Here is a 26,677-nt window from a genome sequence, read left to right on the forward strand (position 1 = left end):
CGTCTTGAAGATAATCAACTTCGTGCGGCGGCGAATTTTGTTCGATCGGAGCGTCCTCCGGAGTCCAAAGTAGGCACGATTTCCCGCCAAGATCCCTCTCTGACTTTCTCTGCTGTTATCATTGTAGTCGGTTACCAGTGAGCCCAAATACATGAATTCGTCGACCATCTCGATTTCGTCACCGTCAATCCGAACTCGGGTGGGAGGTTCACATTGTCGTCTCTAGAACCTCTTCCTCTCATGTATTTTGTCTTCGAAACGTTGATGTCCAATCCTGCTGGCTTCAGCTTTCAGTCTTTGAGCATATATTTCATTCAAAATTCAATAAAGATACGAATAGTTTAAATATCGCACGTGGAATGTCCCTTTTGAAAATTTTCATCGTCAAGCTTTCATATTCCCAGTTAAGCCAAATATTTTTCTGACATAGCCATGAATTTCCTTAATTACAGTGTAGATACAGGCTTTGAAAACAATTGAATTAAAGTTGAATTGATATAGCAACAAAAAAAAAAAGTTTTGTTTTCTCAAACTTTCGCAATTACAATTAATACATATTTCAGATTGGCAGAAGATCTTATCACGCAAATAAGAAATGGATACAGAAATAGCTAGATAGATGCGATAGAAGAGAGAGAGAGAGAGAGAGAGAGAGAGAGAGAGAGAGAGAGAGAGAGAGAGAGAGAGAGAGAGAGAGAGAGAGAGAGAGAGGATAGAGAGAGATGGGGGGGGGGCGTGTGAGGAATGGCAAATGATGGTTAATGCAGTGACATTATTTTTATAGGTATATTATTATGATATATTGATTTCTTACATTCTTATCATAAATAATGTAAGTAGTAATTTTTGCGCCGTAACTAGTATAACCTAAATCTTGCGAAAGAGCTATATTTTCGCTAGATTTTTGGGCTTGTTACAGTTGCTTTCGGTGACGCCACAAGTATAATTATATTAGAAATCTTTTATCTCACTACTAGGTGAATTACTTGTTGATCCGTGTATTGATATACCACCCAACATATACCTCATGATTGAACGCAATGCCTAATCCAAGGAATAAATACTAGAACTCACTGTTTCTTTATCAACACATTATTTTGTCTTTGAAGTGAACTTATATATTGATTTTTGAGAAATAGTTAATTTATTATAAAGGTAATTCACAAAATGTTCTCAACATCGAATTCCTTGAATCACGTAGATGTGTTTTCATACCCAAAATCGGTTTAGTTTTGCCCCTAAAACACCAGTAAAGCAATACTCTGTATGAAACAATCTCATTTTTAATTAGTGGAAATTGGTAAGCGAGGACTAAAAATACAAAATGTTTAATATTTCCGCCGCTGGTGCACGGATTTTGGCAATCTATAGCTTGTTAGAAAGGTATTTTTACAAGCTTTATGTTTATGTGCAGTTTATGGGACTATATTGTATTGTTCGAAACTTATTTGCAAAAAACCTGCCGCGTTTTGACAAAATCGCCCATATCTCAGAAAGTAAACAACATATCGAAAATCAAAAATAATAGTGTCAAATGGGAACGTTAGGTCTTTCATTTGAAACTAATTTCATTAAGATCGGTTCAGCCATTGCTGAGATAATTACATGACATTTTGTACATACATACATACACACACACATACAGACATTGTCTCAATTTGTCGAGCTGAGTCGATTGGTATATGATACTCGGCCCTCCGGGCCTCGGAAAAAGTTTTCAAAGTTTGAGCGAATCCTATACATTTCTTTTGTAAGAAATGTAAAACGAAATTCGCATTGTCGAAATACTATTTGGTTTATTTAAATGGATTATAACTATATTGAACAATAAATAGGCGAAAAAGAGTAATCCAGAAACTACAAGCCATAACTTTTAAAGTGATTAAAATAGATATTTGATGTCTTCCGTAAAGTTATTCGCAAAAGTAAGAGCTACAAATTTATTGAAGGCATCATCTCAATAACTTCCAAGAAAATTTATTAAAATATCTCACTCGTAGGGGATTAATCAGTAAAATCACAATACCAAAAGAAAGGACATATTATATCCATTAAATTCTCCAAAGATGCTATTGACCTAAAATTAACTATTTATGCGTTAATAATAAATTTCTTTTCTTCGGTCTTGTTTCTGGCTATGGGAAATGATAAAAATCTTTCGTCCGTATTTAAAGTTAAATATCTCTTTTTATGCTAGTCCGATTTCAACTACAACTATAGCTCGTTCGAAAGGAATTCGTATAACCTTTTTACAAATATATAAAAAGTTTATCTATGTCGAGAGATTCGGCAACACGGCCTTGTGCAAATGTCGTCTACTAATGTAGAACTGACTTTTTATCAAATTTCTTAGTGATATTTGCAATTTAAAAGTTATAGTGGATATTAGTTTTCCAAATAAAGCCATGTTCTACTAGTTGATAATGAAATTAAGTCGAGTACTGCGCGAGTGAAGTGATTTGATAGTGTAAATGAATGAAGAAGATCTCCAGAGATCCGGCCATTTGCATTCTGCCAAAAGGCGCACATCTATACAACCAAAGGAAGTATCTTTTTATTCTATTTTATACCGGGGAGCCGTCTTGTTTTTTTATATAACAGTGCAAGTAGCGACGCCATAAGATCGCTTTCGATTCATTCATCACTATACCCACCATATAGCTGAATGTGTTAAATTCCACCAGTCATGATATTCCAGAATATTCGATTCAGAAAGGTAGTGAAAAGCATATGCGATAGGAGACAGATTTATCGATTCACAAGATGGTGGTAGGCCAACAATAAATTTTACAGCGAACTTATCAGGGTTACCACTTTCATAGATTTTTTCAGTGGAGGCATTGTTCGATGCACTTTCACAGATCACACATTTTTTTTCAAGTTCTGCTGATTTCTTTATTATTTCTTCAAATATACAGATGCATTGACGGATTTTTTTGAATTTCTCATAACATGAATGAACAGTCGTGGCGATATTGCGCATTGGTCTCGGTTTATATATTTTGGGGATATTATGACGTTTGGCTGTAGTGGCCTTGTCCCGAATTACGCGAATATCTATTTTTGAACCAAAATCAGTGTATTCGTACATACAGTTTCTTGGTTTATAAAAAGCATATGAATCGGTATACGTATTTATTTTTATGCATTTTTGGCAACCTTGATAGCAGTCTGTCAACATGCTATCTCTATCCCTCCCTGCACACGGAGTAAATGGCAGTGAGGTGATCAAAGTTTCATGCCACACATATATACATGCAAGCAAGAACGACACTGAGTACCAGACATTCACACGCTCGTATTATTATGCACAGGTCGGACTTACACTGGGATAGTTGGGAACCTGAAAATGATTGTGGAAAGACAACGGAGTGTTTGTGTCACGTGATTTATTTGAAAGTGTTCGCGATGAAGGGATAGCGCCCAATTCATGTGATCTCGGATCAGCATCGTTCATTTTGTTTGTCTCTGGATTCAAGAGAAAGGGGGAGCAATTTTTTTTTTCTCAAACAGTGCTAGCGGATATCAAGACGATAGAGTAAAGTGCAAATTTTCGTCCTGTTGGGGAGGAGGCCTCACTGGTTCATTGATTGCTCGGCCTACGGTCGAGGGGATGCGTAGGGATTGGCATCGACAGCTTTGCTTCGTTGGTGGGAGCCAAAGTAGGAGCACGGATGCCCTCGGAGCAGTGGGGTGATCGTGTTTGGACGAGTCGGATGCCGCAGTTGTTGCCATACCTTTTGACACAGCGCGTTGAGCGGAGATGGCTGGTGCTGCTCTGACCGGCGGCTTCGGGTGGGTGGGGTGGTGGGGATGGGCTCTATGTGTATGATATATGATATTTGATACAGGCAGCCCGTGAATGCAAGCTTATTCGTGGTACGGTTTTCTTATATAGAGTAATATTCATGTTTTTGCACTGTTTATGCTATCGCCCCGCCGGTTTGGACTCGTTGGGCGGGGCAGCGTCTGCCGTCTTTAAGCACTATATGCACCTGTCCGATCCGTTTCGGTGCCGTGCGCGGACACCGGTATTCTTGCGTACGGTTCGGGTGTGGGCGTTCACACTTGTCCGACAGTGCTGTGCCGGACGGGTGTGAGTGCTCTCTTTTGAGTCGTGTTGAGGAATGTTGGTGTCCGTGCACGGAGCTGGACCGTCACTGGGACGGATCGGATAGGTGTAGGTCTGGCTTTGTCATCGTATTGGCTCGGATGATGGACGACTGTTGGGGCGTCCAATTCGGGTTTTCGCTGCGCATAGGCAAGGGCAGTGCGACGTAGCATTAAGTTTAAATTTTTTCGACGCGTTAAAGAAAATAATTTAATACTCCTCTATTCTAAAGAGAAATAAATGTAAATTCACAAAAATTACTTTTCATACGATTTTTCATGTAGTAAGTTTTACAATTTGCGGTATTGTTAGATATCCAAAAAACGTTAAGGTTATTTGTACGCTGTTACAAATTTAATCCATGACATATAAAATTCAAAACAAACCTGTCAACACGATTTTTGTCATGTAATTGATTCATTGTGTATGTAAATTGTTGTGATAGCGAAAATTTTGATAAAAGCCGTCAAAAGCTTGTAAGGACATATATTTGAAAGAATTATACGAAACAAATTTGAATTTTTTTGTTGGCCAGCAGCGGTGCGAGGGGGTGGGTCATAGAAAATGTTACGTTATTTGCAAGGGTGAGGCTACAATTTTGTGACCAAATGCTACAAGGATCGAAAATCGCCGAAAAAAAGCTACGTCATTTGTGCACGACCCCTTATTGTATTGGTTCTACGGAACGAGGCGGAGATGTTGATGCCGTTTTCTGTGCGTTCCTTGGATTGTGGACCGGGTGGTTCGTGGGGTGGAGCGGAGCCCTCACTGGTGTCCGTGGTGGGGTCTTTGACATATTACTGCGGTATACATTTTATTGCACTCCCGATAGCCGGCTGTCCGGAGTTTAAGTTGCATATTTCGTGCACCAAAAATTTCCGTATTAATACATCAAACGACAAATCCAATCTCAATTCTCGGCAGCCGGCTGCCCAGAGCAATAAATACATGATAACGCTTCAGAGAGTTGCATAGATCGTATCATTTATCAAGGTGAATCCTGCTCTATGTAGCTATTGATCCCATCCCACTAACCAAAATTCCTTCCCGTGACAACCGCAGAGATGCAGAGGTATACACGGTCTCTATAACAACGGTTGTCACACTAACATTCCCTTCCTTCCCCGATGACTGTGAGGACGTGGCCGGCGCTGTTATTGACACCTCAAAATTTAGAAACCTCGAAACGTGCACATTGAGGATGGAAAGCTACTCCCAGGCTCCATTCGTTGATTCTCTGTGCAATTTTGCTTATTCTGGTCAATCACGGAGTAGCAACTACGAATTGTATGGTCATCATGCACATGCTCATGCTCATGCTCATATATAAAAAGTTTATCTATGTCGTCAATTTCGGCAGATAATTCCAAAAAACTTCAAAAATCACCATTTTTGCACTTTCAAACTTTCATATCTTGGAAACTAAACATCCGAGTCCATAACAAATTAATAGCGTTCTGTCTGGGTGATAGGCCTTTCATTAAAAATTGGTTAGGATAGGATCGGTTTAGCCATTGCTGAGAAACACGAATAAGAGTGTGTCTGTCACACACACACACACAGACATTTTCCCAAATCGTCGAGCTGAGTCGATTGGTATATAAGACCCGGCCCTCTGGGCCTCGGAAAAAATCTTGAAAGTTTGAGCGAATTCTATACATGTCTTTTATAAGAAATGTAAAACTTGGCAACAGCAGTTGAGTAGGACAGACAGGATCAATACGGCTTCGTGAAACCAAAAGCCAAACTAAGAAGTCTAGTGAATTGAACGATTATTCAGTATATGAATAATATTATAAATAAATTATAAAAGATTAAATCACCAATAAAACAAGGGAGAGATGTAGTGTCTACAGCTATGATCAAGTAGAGTAAAAAATGGATTGCTAATTAATCATCATTCAGTGACGCACTTTTGGTCGTATCTGACATCTTGAGTCTGGGTTATTACAATGTTAATTGGAAGATTTCTTTCTGAGATACTGACCAATAACTGCAAAAAGTGCCAAACATACGTTTCTCAAAAATCTCAAAAACGATTCTTTGAAAAGGAAAATGGATATGATTTTCGTGTTCAGCGACCCAAAATTGATATAGAATATACATTCTTTTCTTAGCATACTGCAATCACCCCGAAATTTGTAAACAGTGTTATTTAAAATAACTTATTTTATACTTTTCATGAGACGTTCCAAATTAATATTATTCGCTTTTATTATTTGCAGAATACTTCAATGTGCAGGTCAATGATTTGGTGTTAGAACTGCACGTTCGAGGTGACCCTCCGCCAAATATTAAATGGTTTCGAGATGGTGTACAACTCGAAAATATCGAAGGCAATAAATTTTTCGCACTCAGAGAGCCAGATGGAATACATAAGCTTACTATTCATGATCCACAATGGAAAGACGAAGGACGGTATGTATGCGAAGCTGAAAATGTCGCTGGAAAGGATATTATTAAACATGTAGTTATGAAGCTTAACAAAAAAGAATATTGCCACGTTCGCGGTATAATTTACCACGATCCTAATGCGATGAAGCACGGACAGTATGCAGAACCTGTTATAAAACTTCCGCTGGAAAAGAAACCGAGGGAATTTGTATGGATGGAAGACGGATCATATTATGTTCGAGGTCAAACACCTGAGAACTTATGGGAGTATGAGACAGATACGAGTGCAGAAAGTGAATATGAACCTTACCAATCATCTGCTGATGATAAAATAGTAGAAGAAGATAGTGAGGATGATAGATTAGAAGAAGAAGAAGATTACAACGAATGGAAGGAAAAACTTCAACCAGTTATAAATCATGGTCCAAAAATAAAGAAAGTAAGAAGAAAAACTATAAATAGATTTGAGAATACAAACGATGAAAAGCAAAGAAAAAAATCTGATGGAATGGAAACCACAAATCAAATTATAACAGAATCGCACGACAAAAATGTAGTAAATACAGAAAAAGGATTACCGATAGATGAAACTGCATTCAACGAACCATATAGCGAAAAAGATGCAGAAGCAATGCGAAAACAGCGACACCACCGATTATTCCCCGAGCTTGTATCAGAATCACCTCAGCCTGAAGAAAGTAAAAATACCCTTCCCAAGTTTATTACAGAGTTAAGGGATATCACAGTCACGGATGGAGGATCAGTAAAATTGTTTTGTATTGTATCTAGTCCAAAACCTGATATGAAATGGCTGAAGAATGGTGAACCACTGGAGTTCACCAAAATGATAAAAAATCAAACTCGAGACTCTACAGGAATAATTCAATTGACAAAAGTCTCTGAAGCAGACGAAGGAGTGTATACAGCTGTTGTTAAGTACAAAGATAGCGTAATCAGGAGTCAAGCAAAAGTTACAGTAATAAAAAAACCCGAATTTTCAATTGGAAGGGCTCCAATATTTATCACGGGAATAAGTCAACACTACGACTTTCGCGTAGATGACATTATATTAGAAACACATATCAAAGGTGATGGGTTAATAATGGTCCAGTGGTATTTAGATGGCATTGCAATCGAAAATAATGAAAAATATATACAAATTCGCGAACCAATGGGCGTATACAAGTTGTACATACATAAACCACAGGCTCGAGACAACGGCTGGTATTTAGTTAAAGCGGATAATGATTTTGGATCATCGAATCGGCAGTATTATCTTCGTTTTGAGGGCAAACAAGAAAAGCCTTCTTATAGAATTTTTCACGCTGATCCAAGACGAAAATTCGCCGATGACGATATAAAGAATGAGCCACGAAAGCATCGGGAGGTTGTGTTTTTGGAAGATGGAACATATTATGTACGAGGACAAACTCCTGAAAGATACTGGGAATGGGAAACAGACACAAGTGCTGAAAGTGAATTTGAGGATTATGTCTCTGAAGAACGCGATTCATCTGTGGAAAAAAAAGTGCAATCAATTGATGACGGAGAACAATCCGAAGAAGTTGCAGATGACACAGAAATAAATGTGAAAGTTGCATCTGAAGCACAAACAAATGATGAAGAAATTGAGTATGTAAAACCCATGCCAGAAAATGAAAGAGAGATTAAACGAGGGCAAAGAATTAAAAAAATGCGCAAGAAACGGTCCCAGCTCCTACATCTAGAAGAAACTTTAGCAACAACTAAGATTCAATCAGTTGTCAAATCTTTATCACAATTAGAGGCGGGGGATAAGGCTACAGAAAGTTTTCCCCCAAAAATGAGATTAAGTCAGCGAATATCATCTTTCTTGTTCCAGGATCGTATACCTGATTCTAAGCAAAAAAAAAAGATAGCTGAAGTCGAATTTATAAGCCGTTTGAGGAATCAAACATTACTAAAAGGAAAAACAATAAGCTTGAACTGCTGTTGCTCTGAAAATAAAAAACTTGAGGTTATCTGGTATAAAAATAATCAAAAATTTGAAATAAATAAAAGATGTGTAAGTGACGTTCATTTTGGATTCATCACCCTTGAAATTTACCGAGCAAGCATAGAGGATTCCGGCGTGTACGAATGTCATGTTACAACAGCCAATGGCGAAGCAAAAGATTCGTGTACAATTACAGTATTCGAGTTACCAGACATTCAAAAGGTTGAAATGGTTCCTCCAACTTTCATACATCCAATCAAAGGTAAATAAACTATTTTAACACTAGGGTGTGCAAGGTTAGGTTGGGGAGTCTATAGAACCCCCTAATGATAGTGAATGTATTTTAACTCTAATTAAAATTGTTTTAAATTTTAAGAACACCATATCCCTCGCCCAGTCAACCAACCAACAGCCTCTATTAGCTCTATCTACCACCAAAAGCCCGACTGAACAAAATCAGTGAGATACTAGACAATATTCCAAACTCGAACCTTTTTTTTCAATTTGTTTTTTTTTATTTCGTTTATTTGACACGACTCATAGCGGTAGCTTAACGGAGCCGTGGATCTTTCATGTGTTAACAATATGTGAAAATTAAAAATGAAAGCAAATATTATTGATTACCCGTTGGATCTCGTGCGCGCAACTTTTTATTGCGAGCGGAGACCTTCTTTCGCGGCTCGCCTACTGCGTCATGGGGATCATTTAATTCTCTTCTATCGTTAAAGGTGTCTTGGTGCTCAGATGTTCTTTCCTGCTTATTACCCTTACGGGTGACCAGTGTAAATCCGTCGTCATTGTTTTTATCTTCTTCACCGATATTGCTTACAGTCGTTTTTGGGGTGCTGGATGCTGCTTTTGCAGTTGTCAATATGGACTGAACAGCTGCCACAAATTTTGCAACCGTTTGTGGTTCAGGTATTGGTATTGAAAACTCTTTTTTGGGTTGCTTTTCCGTGGATTCGTTGGGAATCGGTAGTGATGCATTCTCCTCTGTATCTTCCGCGCAGGGTTGTCCGTGGTGTGCTGTCTGATTACAATACTTGCACGTAGGAGTTTGCCCCTCGTGGGTGCATAACGTAGTTTGATTAATAGTAGCTTCGTGGGTTTTAAGTTTTATAGTCAAGTGGGAGGGGATAGGTCTTTCGATCCGCATCCTCACCACAAGAACACCGTTAGGTGTACCCGGGAAGAAATTTCTCCACGTATCAGGTGTAATGGATTCTACTTGTCCGTATCGCGACATGTATTCTGCAACTAGATCAGGAGGGGTACGTGGTGATAGGTCATGTAACTTTACATCTACATAGTCTTTTTCTATATACACGGGAATCTTAATTCCAACTTTATCACTTTCAGCCACGTGCTTCAAGTTGTTCTGCAGAACGAAACGTTCAGCTTTGGCTAACGTGTTGAATGATATGAGTACTATATTGCGAAGATGATGATACTGAAGGTAGATAACCTCCTTGAGCCTAAGCTGCATCTTCACCATCAGCAGGTATTCCACTTCACTAAAACTGAATCGTATTGAGCAGAATTTAAAGTCAACGACCGCTGTGTTGGGTCGGAGCAGACTTTTTTCGTCAACTTTACTCATGACGGCACGAATAAATTGAATGTTTCCTTTGTTCTCGAGACACAATGCACACTAGATCGAGAGATTGCTAGTTGTTGTTCACTTGGTTCGATTGTACGTCTGACTTGGGCAGAAGTAGAAAGTAGACTGATTTCAATTTGTTTATTTGATAAGGTACGTATGCGTTAGCTTAAAGGTGCCATTTTTTCATTGTTGTACATTTTGAATTTCTTAAAACTAGAGGGTTACACATTTCAATAATATTTTGTTTTATATAATGAAACTAAAAAAAAACTTTACAGCTAACTTATACATATAAAAGAGGGTATAATATTCGTAAGATTTGGGGGACGGGTCATTTTGTGTGTTCTTTGTATAGTAATTCACTTTATGATTTTTAGAAGGGAGATTGCAGGAGAAATTAATTATTAACTAAGCGGAACATTTTACAAGCTTATTAACTAGAAATAACTAGAGAGAGTGGTTCAAGATTAGGGGGAATCAATTAGGGCTATTTTAAAAGAGTGGTACTGTTGTGCATTCCTTAACGAGATTAAATATTGATCAACTAAAACTAGAAGATAGGGGGGCACATAAGTTTTGGGAAGATATTCAAGGGAAGAAGGGGGTGAAGTCATACATCTGTGTATCAGAGACATGGGAGGGAGGGTGGACAAGGCTGAACGGGGGGGGGGGGGGAGATATAAACTTTCAGTTTCCGGCATCAGGAATTAACGACCAGGATTGCAGATTCGAACGGATTGATCAACTAAAACTAGAAGATAGGGGGGCACATAAGTTTTGGAAAGATATTCAAGGGGAGAAGGGGGTGAAGTCATACATCTGTGTATCAGAGACTTGGGAGAGAGGGTGGACAAGGCTGAACGGGGGGGGATATAAACTTTCAGTTTCCGGCATCAGAAATCAACGGCCAGGATTACAGATTCGAACGGATGTATCAAGTATTGGGACGCCGGGCGGTTTTCCTCGAGCCGGCAGGTGTTCCTCCAGACGATTTCGTAGTACGGCTCAGATACGGATCGGAAACACACCGCGCTGCGCGTGTGATGTTGTACTGTAGATCTCGTGTTGTTGGTTCATTCGACAGATGTTTTGTCTCGTGTTGGAGTCGTATCAAACCATCGTTGTGGTACGGTAGGCGGAAGAGGGCACTTCTGGGAATGATAAGAGAAAAGATAGGGGCATTTAAATTTGGATATTGATGGTTTTGAGGAACGTGTATATAAGGTACATGTAGAGAATATCGCGGCTTGCTAGTACATCTCGAACCGGGACATTGGGTGATCTTCCTCGGGCCCGAAGGGAATCGAATAGTTGAGATCTGGCAGAACAGTACTCGGCGCATGCCCAGACAACATGTTCGATTTCGTGATAACCGTTGCCACAAGCGCAGATACCGCTATCCACGAGCCCAATACGCCGGAGATGTGCGTCCAGCGTGTAGTGATTGGACATGAGCCGAATGAAATCCCGACCCACATCCATCCCCCTGAACCAAGGTTTCGTCGATACCTTAGGGATTATCGAATGTAGCCACCTTCCCAGTTCACCATTGCTCCATGAAGTTTGCCAACTTTCGAAGATTCTCTGATGAGTAATACTGAAAAATTCGCTGAAGCTAATTGGTCTTTCATATATGTCACCTTGTAAAGCGCCCGCCTTAGCTAAAGAGTCCGCTTCTTCATTACCTGGAATGGAGCAATGCGAGGGAACCCAAACTAAAGTAATCTTGTACGATCTTACAGACAAAGCACGCAGGCGCTCCCAGATTTTCCCCAAAAAATATTGAATGTGCTTTCTAGGTTTCATTGAACGGAGAGCTTCGATTGAGCTGAGGCTATCCGAGACGATAAAGTAATGATCGGTGGGCAAAGTATCAATGATCCCAAGGGTATACTGAATAGCAGCAAGTTCTGCGACGTAAACTGAAGCAGGATCATTGAGTTTGAATGAGGCGGTGAGGTTTTGATTGAACATACCGAAGCCAGTGGAGCCGTCGAGGCTTGACCCGTCGGTGTAAAACATCTTGTTACAGTCGACTTCTCGAAATTTACTATGAAAGATGCTTGGGATCACTTGCGGACGTATGTGATCCGGGATTCCACGATTCTCGTCTTTCATGGATGTGTCGAAGAATACAGTTGAATCAGAAGCATGAAAGAGATTGACACGGTTGGGATAGTATGAAGAAGGATTGATATTTTGTGCCATGTAATCGAAGTACAAGGACATAAATCGGGTTTGAGAATTGAGCTCGACAAGCCTTTCGAAATTTGCAATTACTAACGGGTTCAAGATTCACATCGGATGAGCAATCGATATGAGAGGTCCCAAAATCGATTTTTCAGCGGAAGGACGCCCGCCAGCACTTCTAAACTCATCGTATGTGTCGAGTGCGTGCAACCCAAAGCAATACGCAAACAACAATATTGGATTCGCTCTAGTTTGATGAAATGTATGTTCGCAGCGGAGCAGAAACAGAAACTCCCGTACTCCATCACCGACAATATTGTTGTTTGGTACAGCCTGATCAGATCTCCTGGGTGGGCACCCCACCATGTTCCGGTTTTTGTACGGAGAAAGTTGAACCTTTGCTGGTACTTCTGTTTCAGATACCTAATGTGACATCCCCAGGTTCCTTTAGAGTCGAACCAGACCCCGAGATATTTGAAAGTTGAAACCTGAGCAATAGTTTGACCCATTAATTGAAGCTGTAGTTGCGCTGGTTCACGCTTCCTTGAAAATACGACTAGCTCAGCTTTCTCCGTGGAGAACTCGATACCTAACTGGAGGGCCCAAGCAGAAAAATTGTCCAAGGTATCTTGCAATGGACCTTGCAGATCGACGGCTTTGGGACCTGTAATAGAGACCACACCGTCATCTGCAAGCTGCCTTAGCGTGCAGGAATTGACAAGACATTCGTCAATGTCATTCACGTAAAAGTTATAGAGAAGGGGGCTTAGACATGAGCCCTGGGGAAGACCCATGTAGCTAATTCGTGATGTCGATAAATCACCATGCGAAAAATGCATATGTTTTTCGGACAGCAAGTTTAGCAAAAAGTTGTTTAGAGTCGGTGAAAGACCATGCTGGTGCAGCTTCTCAGAAAGAATTGTGATAGAAACAGAATCAAAAGCCCCCTTTACATCTAGGAAAACTGATGCCATCTGCTCTTTGCTAGCATAAGCCATTTGAATTTCTGTTGAGAGCAACGCAAGACAATCGTTCGTCCCTTTGCCTTTGCGGAAACCAAATTGTGTATCTGACAGTAAGCCATTTGCTTCAACCCAATTATCGAGGCGAAACAAGATCATTTTCTCGAACAACTTTCGGATACAGGACAGCATCGCAATCGGTCGATATGAGTTGTGATCGGAGGCTGGTTTTCCTGGTTTTTGAATAGCGATGACCTTCACTTGCCTCCAATCATGAGGGACAATATTACCCTCAAGAAACTTATTAAATAAATTCAACAAGCTCTTGGCAGAGTCTGGCAGATTCTTTAACAAGTTAAATTTGATTCTGTCTGGCCCTGGGGCTTTATTGTTACATGATAAGAGAGCAAGTGAGAACTCCACCATCGAAAACGGTGTTTCGTTCGCGTTATTGTGAGGGGACGCGGCGCGGTAGATCTTCTGTGCCGGGGCGGAATCCGGACAAACCTTCTTGGCAAAATCGAATATCCAACGGTTTGAATATTCCACGCTCTAATTAGTACTGTTTCGGTTTCGTAAGCGCCGGGCCGTACTCCAAAGAGTGCTCATCGATGTTTCTCTCGTTAGTCCGTCGACGAACCGGCGCCAGTAGCTACGTTTTTTGGCTTTTATCAAACTCTTCATGCGCGTTTCCGCCATCGCGTACTGTCGGTAGCTAGCTGGCAACCCGTCGTCCCGGAAGGTCTTATACGCAGCGGCCTTCTCCGCGTACACGTCTGAGCACTCTCTGTCCCACCATGGATTGGGAGGACGCCCGCGTGAGTTCGCGTCTGGTACGCGTTTAGTCTGAGCTTGAATCGCGGTATCGAGAATCAAGCCAGCCAGGAACCCGTACTCTTCCTCCGGAGGAATATACAATCAATATTTCGTGTGAGGTCATACGAAACATTGATTGTATTCGGTGGCTCTGAACCGTTAACAATATTAATTACGATTGGCAGATGGTCGCTGCCGTGGGGATCAGAGACTACCTTCCACATGCAATCTAACCGCAGCGATGTCGAGCAGAGGGACAGATCTAAGGCGCTCGGTCGCGCTGGAGGGGCAGGAATCCGTATCTTTTCACCCGTATTCAAAATAGTCATATTGAAGTTGTTGCAAAGCTCATGGAGTAGGGTAGATCGATTATCGTCATGAAGGCAACCCCATGCCGTGCCGTGGGAGTTGAAGTCATCTAAAACTAGCCTCGATGCGGGGAGGAGTTTCGCAATATCGCAAAGCCGTCGGTGGCTAACTGAGGCTCTAGGGGGGATGTAGGTGGAAGCAATGCAAAGGTCTTTGCCTTTAATTCTGGTTTGGCAAGCGACAACTCCAATGCCTGGTGTCGAGGGGAGGTCGATCCGATTGAAAGAATAGCACTTTTTGATCCCCAAAAGTCTTCTCGATCCAAGCGAATAATATTAAAATCGTGGAAGTGTAGTGTTATTTCTGAAGTGAGCCATGTCTCGCATAGGGCAAATGCATCGCATTTGAAATTATTTAGTAAGATTTTAAACGAATCGATTTTCGGGATAATGCTTCTGCAATTCCACTGTAGAACAGTGATTAAATCCTTGACCTCGTTCGATGAATTAGCCATCGAAGGATACAATCGCTGACCATTTCGCAGTGAACTGCATCAAAAATATTTTTACTGCGGGGAGAAAGCTTATCAAGATACTTTTAAGGGGGTCAGAAATATTTAACGCTGTAAGAATACGGTCCACAATGTCAGAGAAATTTATTAAGCCAGCACTGTTTTCTTTCTGTGGCTGAGATATGGGAAGACTTGGGGTTTTTGATGTTCCTGGAAGTGCTGGGAACTCCTTTTCTGAGCTCAGGTTACTGAGACCGGGAGCGACTTGCTTCGGTTTTGCACCAGTACTTCCTTGAGTAGTTATTTTAGGGGGACCATGAAGAGACACCTTCTGGCCTTTACGACGAAGCTTGGGGTAGGAAATATTCGTCCTTTTTCAATTATTTCTAGGCACAGCAGAAGATGTTCCCTCCTGGGGTTCATCACAGTCGCCTTCGTCAGTAGACAAGTTGGTAAAGATGTTCGTAGAGACAGGTGGCGTAGCTATCTTAAGCATTTCTGCAAAAGATCGCTAAGAGCGTTCCTGAAGGGAACGCTTAAGATTTTCCTTGTGCTGTTTGTACGCGGGACATGAAGGGAGATCATGTGGGTTTCCCCCACAGTAGAGACACTTTTCGACATCTCTACCACAGGAATCATCCGCATGATTCCCACCGCATTTCCCACAGCGGGCTTTATTGCTACAATGGGAGGCTGTGTGTCCCAATTGTTTGCAATTAGTACAGTTCATGAAGCTAGTTGGGTAGGGCAGAGCCGGCGAAGGTCACCCGATAAGAGTCTGAGTTGACGTATATTTTCTTGCCGTCAGCTGCGACTGATGCTAAATGCAAACGTTTGCATTCCAGTATCTTCACTGACTTAAGCATGGGGTCTTTGAAACAGCCAGTCCCATATTTTAGCAGGTCCTCGCAATTCATACTCGAATCGGAAACGACCCCACTGACGTCAACCCTGCTAGCTGGAATATACACCCTGTACTCCTTCGTGCCCGGGCTCCGTGGTGGTGGAGGAACGCTACGTGGGAAGCTGAGCTGCAAGCAACCGGGCGGGTCATAGGTGGTGGATAATGCTTAATCGCGATAGCAACTAGTTGTGATTCGCGACCCGAACCAGCAGCGGGGGCTGACTGCGGGTGTGGTAGGACGAGGTAGTGGGCCCTATACGTCCTAGGCCTAAATACCACATGCCCTAAAGCAGCCCTGACAAGGCGAGCCAGTGCCGCCTTTAAATAAGCACTTAGCCCGAATCCCTCTCCTCCCGTTATCCTTCCTTCCTTCCTTCCTTCTGCGGCTGTTCGCCCATCTAAATATGGAAGCTGTTCTTCAATGTCAGCTTCTTTCACCGAACAGCCTAGATAAGCCATGTAGTGTCAGTAGTGGTTGTTTCAACCGGCTAAGAATTACACTACGGACTACCTGTTTCAGTGGTAAAAATCTACCAAACAGGGAACCCCAATTCCATAGTGTCATGCGACCCGTGCTATGGGTAAAATTGTTGAGGGGGTTTAAAACATTCTCAATAGCGAACGGAGCCTGGGAAGAGTCGGGCGAACTCCCCAGTATGCTGCATTACGCAGCGGAACGTTCACTCTACACACCGATTTTTTTCACCGATGATCCACTTAATTTTGCCGAATTTTTGTTGGCTGGGGGTTTGCAGAGACTCTCGGCTGATGGTAGTTCGGTGAAGTTTTGTTGAGTTTCGATTATCAAATTTCGATGTGTACAGATGAACCTGCCCAGAGGCCGTGTGGTATCCGGCCTAGAATTGAGCCACTGGAGTCCTGCTGCCATGTCGTAGGAGGCGACTGAAAGTAGGAGACCCTAAGTCAAGGTGTAGTTCCGTGCCGAGGACTTAATGATTGGCGGGTCTGTTGTTGAGTTTCGATTATCAAATTTCGATGTGTACAGATGAACCTGCCCAGAGGCCGTGTGGTATCCGGCCTAGAATTGAGCCACTGGAGTCCTGCTGCCATGTCGTAGGAGGCGACTGAAAGTAGGAGACCCTAAGTCAAGGTGTAGTTCCGTGCCGAGGACTTAATGATTGGAGGGTCTAAAATATGCCAGTCGCGCACGGAGCATTTTGGGTTTTGCCCTTGCTGTGTTATGCGAATCTCTGACACAGTGGACCATTATTTTCTTCGCAAATCGTGGGAATCAAATGATCATGTCCCATTTAAACCTGATATGGCTCGCTAAATGCGTTAACATCCCAACTCGCTTGGTGTCCTCTAGTTGTTGTGCAATTTGTGTTGGAGATGAAATGTACAGTTCTCTAATCAACAATGGTTAGAATAGCACAAGTCAATCTCCAACATAAACGTACAGCAACTATGAATTTATCTCGACTCATGCAGGAAGGTAAAGCTTCCATAGCATTGGTTCAAGAACCGTATTTCCATAAAGGAAACTTCTATTTTGGAAAGTTACTTAACACTGCCTTCATTGCTTACAACAAGACAGGCATGACTAACCCACGTGAAATGCCTCGTGCTTGCATTCTTGCAAATAAGGCTATTGACGCGTGTCTCATATCGGAGCTCACAACTCGCGATATCTGTGTTGTCACAGTTACATTGACTGTCGGAAACGTAGACAAAAAATATATATATTGTTCAGCATACCTACCGTATAACGAATCATCTCCTTCTGATGATTTCAAAAGCGTTGTATCATATTGTAGCAGAAATGGGCTTCCGCTCATTATCGGCAGTGATGCGAATGCTCATCACATCATTTGGGGCAGCTCAGACATCAATCTGGAGGCTCTGAACTGATGGAGTACATAAGTAGTACAAATCTCCATATTCTGAATGTGGGAAACCGACCAACTTTTGCGAGGTCTGGGAGGGAGGAGGTGTTAGACATAACACTTTGCTCTGATAGAATTTTGCATGAACTGGGAAATTGGCAGGTTCCAAATGAAACTGAACCGTCTCTATCCGATCATAAATATATATTTTTCGAGCATTTTGATGTCACCTTCAATGTGGTGACATATCGTAATCCTAAATCTACAAACTGGGACCTCTTTTTGGAAAACTTGGCGACTAAATTTCATGGATATTTTCCAACAATTAGTCAATTAGACGACTTAGATGACGTCGTGGATACGACAAACTCTTTCATATTAGCATCCTACGAAGAAGCTTGTCCACTTCGTACTGTTGAATCGACTAGGGGAACCCCTTGGTGGAGGGCTGAGCTTGATAGAATGAAGAAGGTTATGAGAAGAGCTTGGAACCGGCGTCAGCGTGATGACTCCAGGGCTTTCAGGTCAGCTCGTAGTGCATATAAGAAATGTCTTAGATCTGCAGAACGGGCTGGCTGGCAAAGCCTATGCACTAATGTCTCTAGTCTGAACGAGGCTAGCAGATTAAATAAAATTCTCTCCAAATCGAATGATTTTCAGATGAACTCCTTGAAAACCAGAGATGGTGTTTATGTGACAGACGAAAAAGATGTTCTTAATTGTCTCTTCGACACACACTTTCCAGGTTGTATCGATCCGGAGTTGATCAATGTTCACAGATCTCATTCTGGTGATTCGGACTCGTGGGCGTTAGCACGCACATTGGTTTCCACTGAATCGGTCAAGTGGGCAGTTGACAGCTTTGCTCCATACAAATCACCCGGAAAAGATGGAATACTTCCCGTGCTACTGCAAAAGGGATTTGATATTCTTAAACATGTCTTGAAAAAGATTTTGCTTTCCAGTCTTGCTACCGGGTATATCCCGAAAGCATGGCGAGAAATAACTGTTTGATTTATTCCCAAAGGGGGGCGCTCAAGCTATGAAGAAGCCAAGAGTTTTAGGCCTATCAGCTTAAGTTCTTTTCTTCTGAAAGCTTTGGAACGGATAATCGATCATCACATCAGGAACGTTAGTTTAGTTGAATATCCACTGCACAAAATGCAACATGCATATCAGTGTGGGAAATCCACGATCACTCTGCTTCACGATGTTGTTTACAACATTGAGAAAGCCTTCTCGCTCAAGCAATCTAGCTTGGGTGTATTCCTAGATATTGAGGGTGCTTTTGACAATGTGTCCTTCCAGTCTATTCTGGAAGCGACGCGCGGTCATGGGATACCTGCATGTATCTCAGGTTGGATAAACTCAATGCTTAGTAACCGCATACTTTGCTCGTCACTGCGACAGGCTGAGATACGGAAGTTGAGTATTTGCGGTTGTCCTCAGGGCGGCGTTCTGTCACCTTTGTTATGGAACTTAGTAGCTGACGGCTTGTTGAAGAAACTCAATGAGCTTGGATTTCCAACCTACGGGTTTGCTGACGATTACCAAATACTAATTACTGGATTTTGCATCGGAACAATCTTTGACTTGATGCAACAGGCTTTAAGAACTGTCGAACAGTGGTGTCGACAAGTTAAACTATCAGTTAACCCAAGCAAAACTTCAATGGTTCTTTTCACGAAGAAGCGAATAACAACCGGGGTTCGTCCCTTGCAGTTCTTTGATTCTGAGCTGCTGTGTGCAGATCAAGTCAAATACGTTGGAGTCATATTGGATTCCAAACTGAATTGGTCTGCTCACATTGAGTTCAGAGTCAAGAAAGCGTGCATGGCCTTCGGGCAGTGCAGACGAACTTTTGGAAAGACCTGGGGTCTCAAACCTAAATACATCTATTGGATTTACACGACAATTGTACGTCCAATACTGTCATACGGATGCCTTGTGTGGTGGCAGAGGGGAGAGGTGGTGACAGTCCAGTCAAAGCTAAACCATCTGCAAAGAATGGCGCTCATGGCGTTGACTGGTGCTTTCACCACGACTCCGACTGCTGCTCTTGAGGCACTTCTAAATATCAAACCATTACACATACACTTAACGTGAAAGTCAGGTAAAATGATTTTTTCGTTCTCGGAGATTAACTCAAAAATAAAAGCGTTTTTCGAAAATCCAAGAATACTTATCTCTTCGTAATTAAATTTTCTACAACTAAGTATGCTTGGATTTTTGAAATTTTCCTTTCTGAAGCCTGGAATGTCTTTTGAAGCAAGAAAATGGCTATAACTCCGCTCTGACAACATGAATCGAAAATTGAAAAACACTGTTCGATGCGGAATTTCATGGGTAATTCAAATGTATAATAATGTATTCAACAATTATTTCGAAAATAGCATAAATTTTCATTTTCCGCCTCATAGTTTTGGAGAGTTTTTCCCGTTTTCATTGATTCTTTTTACGCAGCGCATCGCTTTGTTTCGCAATGAGTTGGTGTGCGAGATGCACGGGTGGTTCGATGGCATAATATTGAAAGAAAAAAATACATGCAAACAATCCAAACAAAACGATGCAACTTGACAAGTACAGAAAATAATAACTATTTTGGACTTGCATGTTACTATATTTCAGAATAGTGTTGAAGTATATAGTGTACACTTTATTTACTAAATCGTTTGTTTCACTTTCAATGCCGGTTAGGTTGATAGCTATGAGTATACATATTGTGCGCGTTTCTGATATTTTTGCTGTTCGTATATAAGGAAAACCCGCTGATCAAATATTTGTGCTCATTTCATTTTTGTTGCTTATTGTTGAAGAGTAGGTAAATGAAATATGATTTAGATAATACTCTTCTGCAAAGTTCTATTAGCTATAATAAATTGGAGCGGCGATACCAGAAGCCATAGACAATTCGTTCACAAGCAGCCAATTGTAAAGTCAACCGATAAAACAAATCAAAGTCACTTTCGACAAACTTTGTAGTTCACAGAAAACATACTTTGTAATGTTACATTGATTATCATGCACATATTAGGAGCATGCAAATAGATGTAAAAACAAATCATTTCGCAAACACGCGTGTTTTATTTAACGGATTTTTCTATGATTTTTCACGTCAATTGAAAATTACTCTTTCATTATTTGAAAAACTAATGCATTTCTGCTTTTATATTCGGATGTGGTTGAAAAATACATGACGTGTAATATCATATGAATAAAGAGGTAAAATTATATGCCTTTTGATGCTCTAATTATGTGAATTTTATTTTCAATTAAATTTTCGATTCAAACTATGCATGTTTACAACCATGCTTGTTTGCATGTCGTATAAATTTCATCATATCTTGGTTTGTTGATTTCTAGTGCACAACACAATCGCAGGGCTAGTGCTACTGAATCTACTGTTCCAATAAATTTGTTCTATTGATAGGTTCTATACGACTTCTGGCTATATTTGAAGAGTTGTATACAATAAGGTTCAAAGTTACACAAGCTCCTTCAATAATTTTGGGCAAGGTTTTGCCTGAAACGGGCCTGATTCTCGCAGATAAGCTGTGGGCCGTAGAAGAAACACATTTGACTCGGAATATTGTTCAAAAATCTTCCATCACGGTCGTGAATCATAACTGATTGCATGACTTATTTCTTCCTCATCCTGTTGATCGTCTTGCAAATCTTCCGCGCCACGTTCCTGATAGTATGTATCTCCTTTTCGTACCCATATTTTTTACGGCTGTTGTAAGTTTACTATTCCATTTTCTATTATGACTTGTAACCACTAATGACTGACGTGCAAATCATGTTTTCAACGTGTGTAAGAGAAATGACGACCCTTTCCAAATGACAGCAATAAGTAGCAACTTGCCACTAACCCAGTAACCGGCGTTACGATCAGCCGGCAGAATTGCAGCAATCGGTATTTTGAATAGATCGTTAATTTTTACAACACTTGGTCGCTCGAGGTGTTTGTCTGTTCTCTGTAGTAAAACTATTCGAAAATGAGTTACCGAGAATACCGTTTTCGTTATGAGAGAATATTCACTGCAAAATGTGATATTTATCAAATAATTAAAACTTAATATTATATTTTGTTATTTTTGTTGTCAGATGTCCAAAGATAAAAACGTGTAATAAAATATAATTCCAAAGCCAAAATGCTTATAACAATAATCTTCCAAAATGTAAAAATGTAGTAATCTTCGAGATAATTTAAATTTTGTTGCAATCAAACTCTCAATCTGACATTTCGGCCTAATCGACCTACTGATCATATCCTAACAGGTAACACGCCACCCTTTGGGAATATATCAAACAATTATTTGCTGACATAGTTTTGGAGTTTATTCTGATAAAATGTTTGAAATATTCTTAACGTTTTAGAAGTAGAACTGGAAAAATATACTCTTTTTTCGGTAACTTATACGGATTTAGTCGGCATGATTTATAACACTAGTTTACAAGAAAAATGAAGTTTCAAGAAAAAGTATTTTTTAGATTGATGTTGGGTTGCTGAACACGAAAACAATATTTATTTTTTTGTTCAAAGAAGCGATTTTGCGATTTTCTCAAAAAAAAACTCGTTTTTGAACACTTTTTGTAGTTTTTAGTCAATATTTCGTGTCAAAATCATTCAATTGATTTAGTTAATATGCAGGTTGAAAGGTGCCGAGATGCCCTTTCCAAAAACATATAATATGTGTCGATCATATGTAAATTCTTTAGTGCTGCAAGCGACCGAAGTTTAAAAAAAGTGCATTTTTGACCATTTTTAAAAGATACTCATTTTTAAATGTTTTTTTTTACCGAAAAACAATTTTTTTTTCGGACCTTTTAGAATCTAAGATAACAAATAATATGATTACGTTAATTTTAAGCCTAATATTACTAACATCGGATGAAAAATGATGATGCTATGGCACATTGAGCGAAATAGAAATTTTATGATTTTAGCGGACCTGCCCTGGTGCGGCGGTTTAGAGGGTGTAGCACTGGTCTCATAAGCCAGTCGTCAAATATTCGAGTCCCTATCGGGAAGGAGTCTCAGTGGGATCGTAGCACCAGCCACGTAATTTTCTGTGAACTGAGAATCTGCTGTGAAGTCTGTTGAAGCAGAAGGCTAAAATTCCTTTAATTCGTAAAATATGTACTCACCACAGACAAAACAAAACTTTTCCAACGATATTTCCACATTTTAAAAAGAGCACTTAGTTGTACAATGAAATATCCAAAACCATTCAAATGCCGCAGGATGGATGGATGCAAGCTCGAGAAGACAGTACCAAACACAAACAATAACTATCAAGTATAGAAGATTATTTCAACTGAAAGTATGTTTGTGCGAAAAATCAAAAGTTACAATTTTCACTCAGTGCTGCATACCTACATACCTTCATATCTACATTTTTCATCCGACTTTTGTGATCATTGTATTAAAATTTATGCAAAAAGATTATTTATCTAATTAAATGAATTTTCTTCTGTCCTTGATTTATTATTAAAAATTTACTAGAAATGTGCATTTTTTTAAAAAAGGGCGAACATTAGACTTTTTTACTTTGGTCGATTGTAATAATAATAAATGTACATTGCTCGACAAACATACGATTACGGCTTAAAAGCAAACTGTCAAAATTCTCTTTGAAAGGAAATTCCGGACAAACCGTTACTCGCTAAACGCAGTTCATAGCAGTTAATGCAAGAGAAAACGTTTATCTTATGTTTACTACAAAGAGAATTTTGACAGTTGTCTTTTAAGCCGTAATCATATGTTTGTCCAGATTTGATCTGCGCATATTATACATGTTCGGAAAGGGCACATCAATACCTTTCGACCTGTTTCGATCGGATCCTATTTGAACAAGATATTGACAAATAACTAAAATAGTGCCCAAAAACACCTTTTTCAAAAAAATCTTGAAAATGCTTTTTTGAAAAAAATGGACTTGGTTTTCATATTCAGCGATCCAAAATTAACTTAATCTTCTTAGCTTATCGCGATTACCTTAAAATTGTTAAAATCTGTCACATTAGATTCTGAAAATATGAAAAATTATTTTTCTGTAATAAAAAATAGAGCAAAAACAAAAAAGTGGAAGCAAAAGAAATTTTTTTTTAACTCGAACTTCTTTGAAAGAGAAATAGAGTATTATTTTCGTATTCAGCGACCCAAAATTAATCTAGAAAGCACTTTTTCTCGTAACTTCATTTTTCTTGTAAACTAGTCTAATCTTATTTAAGACCAAAAGAGTTATGTGAAAAACAGAGCAATTTTCACTCGGTGCCTAATAACATCACCAGTTTTTGTCGGATTTTCGATTTATTTTTTTATGAAAAATCAACTAAAAATTAGTAATTTTACCAAACACTACTTTTTTTGGCTTTGGTTGCTCTTAACCCTAAATTATTGATATTTTATCCTGGCACGTTATATATTTTTGGAATGGGCACATCAATACCTTTCGAATGGTGAGTCGTTTGTGGTAATCGGAAGATTTTTTTCTGAGATGTTGACCAAAAACTGCAAAAAGTGCTCAAAAACACCTTTTTTAAAAAATCACAAAAACGGATCTTTGAAAAGGAAAATGAATATGATTTTCGTGCTCAGCGACCCAAAATTGACTTAGAAAACATCTTTTTTCTTAACTTCATGCAATTAACCCAAAATTTGTAAACAGCAGAAGAAACGAGAGGCAGTAGTATACTTTTCTATTATACTATCGGTGAATAAATATAGTTCTGCGTGTATACTTGAGCGTGTAAAGTATGCGAAGATTCGTACCACTTCAATACTCCATCACTTCGAGCTGCCTCAAATTATGTGGTGATACAACTCACTTTTTAAAAAGTAGCAATTCATGTTATATGTGAAGGCAGAGTATGGCATTTTTTTAAATTTTATAGCATAAGTGAACTGCATTTAGTTTTAAATTTGTTGAAAATACCTAACAAAATCAATTCAATAATAAGTAGGTTATATAATTGCTCAAGAAAATCGAATTTTTATCGAGGTCTGGATGGCCGAGTTGCATATTCATTTCGATACAGTCAATCGACTACAGCAAATGTCAGTGTGTGTATGTACTGGAAGACAATAAATAATACCTTTTCTTATAGTAAGGTTTAAAAAGCTTCAAACGCCTTGCCTGTTAAGTATGGGACTTACTTTTGTGTCAAACATTAGGTCGTTTAGATCATCTGTGTACTTGAGCCATTTGACTTCAAAAATCCAATTGGACAGAGACTGGCGGAGAGTTGGCGTGAGTCATTTAGCTCCCGTCGATATCTGCTCCTATAGAGCCCGGCGATGAATACCCCTAAATCCGACTGAGAGTTCCTCGTTGCCGGAATTTTTACCGACACCGAGGTGAGGAATTCCAAGAAGGTCCGTCCGAAAATCTCCAAAATCGTTACCGACCATTTTATATTCCGATGAAACTATACAGGTTTCATCGGCATGGAAGACTAAGCATTTTCCACAGTCAATAAGATTATTTTGATTCAACCGCAATTTTTAAAAGGGCGTAGACGTTTCTATGCGCATTATTTTAATTTTTCTTTCGGTTACTCTATTTTATACAGCAAAACTATCTGAGAACAAGTTATAAGGAATGAAGACTTCTTCACGAAAAAAATATAGACTGAAAAAATATTGTGTCATTTTTTACCAAAACAAAATCTCATATTAAAAATAAAAATTGCAAGAAACCATTTTTTCTTATTTTTTTTATTTTGTCAATAAAAACCTATAGAGAAAAGAAACATTTTGAATGTGATTGCATGATGGAGAACTTATTGGTAAAAAAGTTCTTCTAACAATAACTTAATACATACTGAGTGACATACAAAACTGGTACCATTTTAAATCAAAATGCATTTAACAAAAATCTTCTAATATGTTTTCGAGATATTTAGAATTTTGCTCCAACAAAAACAATTAATTGGTGTAATTATGCCCTTTTTAAAAGTTATTCGCGTTACTCCATCACAAAATGACAATAATCTAATGTTTCAAAATAAGTTTTTTCAATGTATTTGGATCACGGAGAAGCTTTCAATAAGCAAGTTTTCCTAACAACAACTTTTCACATATTTTTATAATTCTTACTATTTGCAGTCAAACATACAATTTTATTTTTTAATTTTAATTTGATATATAAATGCTCATAACAAAATTTTTCGAAAATGTGATAGTTCTCGAGATATTTAAATTTTGTTTTAAAAACCCAATTGTTTTGTTCTATTACGACCTCTTCTTAAGTTATTCGCGTTTCTCCATCAAAAGGAATAGGTTTTTCAAAAAGCCCGCAACTTTTCCTATAACTTTCTCTTTGACATCAAGGCGATATTGTAAACCATTTGAAAGCTACATGAGAAAGTTACAGGAAATTTTATGGGCCTTTTAAAAACCTATTGTTGTTGATGGAGAAACGCGAATAACTTATGAAAAGGTCATAATAAAACAAAATAATGGTGTTATTAAAACAAAATTTGAAATATCTCGAGAACTATAACATTTCAGAATTTTTTTGTTATGAACATTTCGATTTAAAATTGCGTTTAGGATCATATTAAAAAATAAAATTGGGATTTTGATTGCAAACAGTATGGATTACAAAAATATGTGAAAAGTTGTTGTTAGGAAAACTTTTTTATTGAAATCCTTTAAAATGATAAATATTAGATTTTTTACATTTTATGATGGGGTAACACGAATAACTTTGAAAAAGCGCATAATTACACGATTTAATTGTTTTCATTAGAACAAAATTCCAAATATCTCGAAAACTATCGCATTTAAGAAGATTTTTGTTAAATACATTTTGATTTGAAATGATACTTAGACTTATATTCTGTAATAAAATTACAGATTTGTATGTGAATTAGTATGAAATTTAAAAACATGTATAAAGTTATTGTTAGAAAAACTTTTTTACCAATAAGCTCTCCATCATGCAATCACATTCAAAATTCTTCCTTTCTCTTTAGATTTTTGTTGGCAAAATATAAAAATTAGAAAAAATGGGTTTTTTGCAATTTAAATTTTTAATATAAAGTT

General features: G+C 39.1%; 1 protein-coding gene across 1 annotated transcript in view; it reads left to right on the top strand.

Annotated features, from left to right (window-relative positions):
• The window catches only part of LOC131680302 (muscle M-line assembly protein unc-89-like), a 438,223-nt gene that overhangs the window by 292,946 nt on the left and 118,600 nt on the right, over window positions 1-26,677 (top strand). The window contains exon 5 of the mRNA XM_058961024.1: window positions 6,337-8,742. Coding sequence (XP_058817007.1) covers window positions 6,337-8,742 — 2,406 coding nt within the window. The remainder of the gene's footprint in view (window positions 1-6,336; window positions 8,743-26,677) is intronic.

This window comes from Topomyia yanbarensis, chromosome 2 (assembly GCF_030247195.1).
Source record: "Topomyia yanbarensis strain Yona2022 chromosome 2, ASM3024719v1, whole genome shotgun sequence".
Classification (NCBI taxonomy): domain Eukaryota; kingdom Metazoa; phylum Arthropoda; class Insecta; order Diptera; family Culicidae; genus Topomyia; species Topomyia yanbarensis.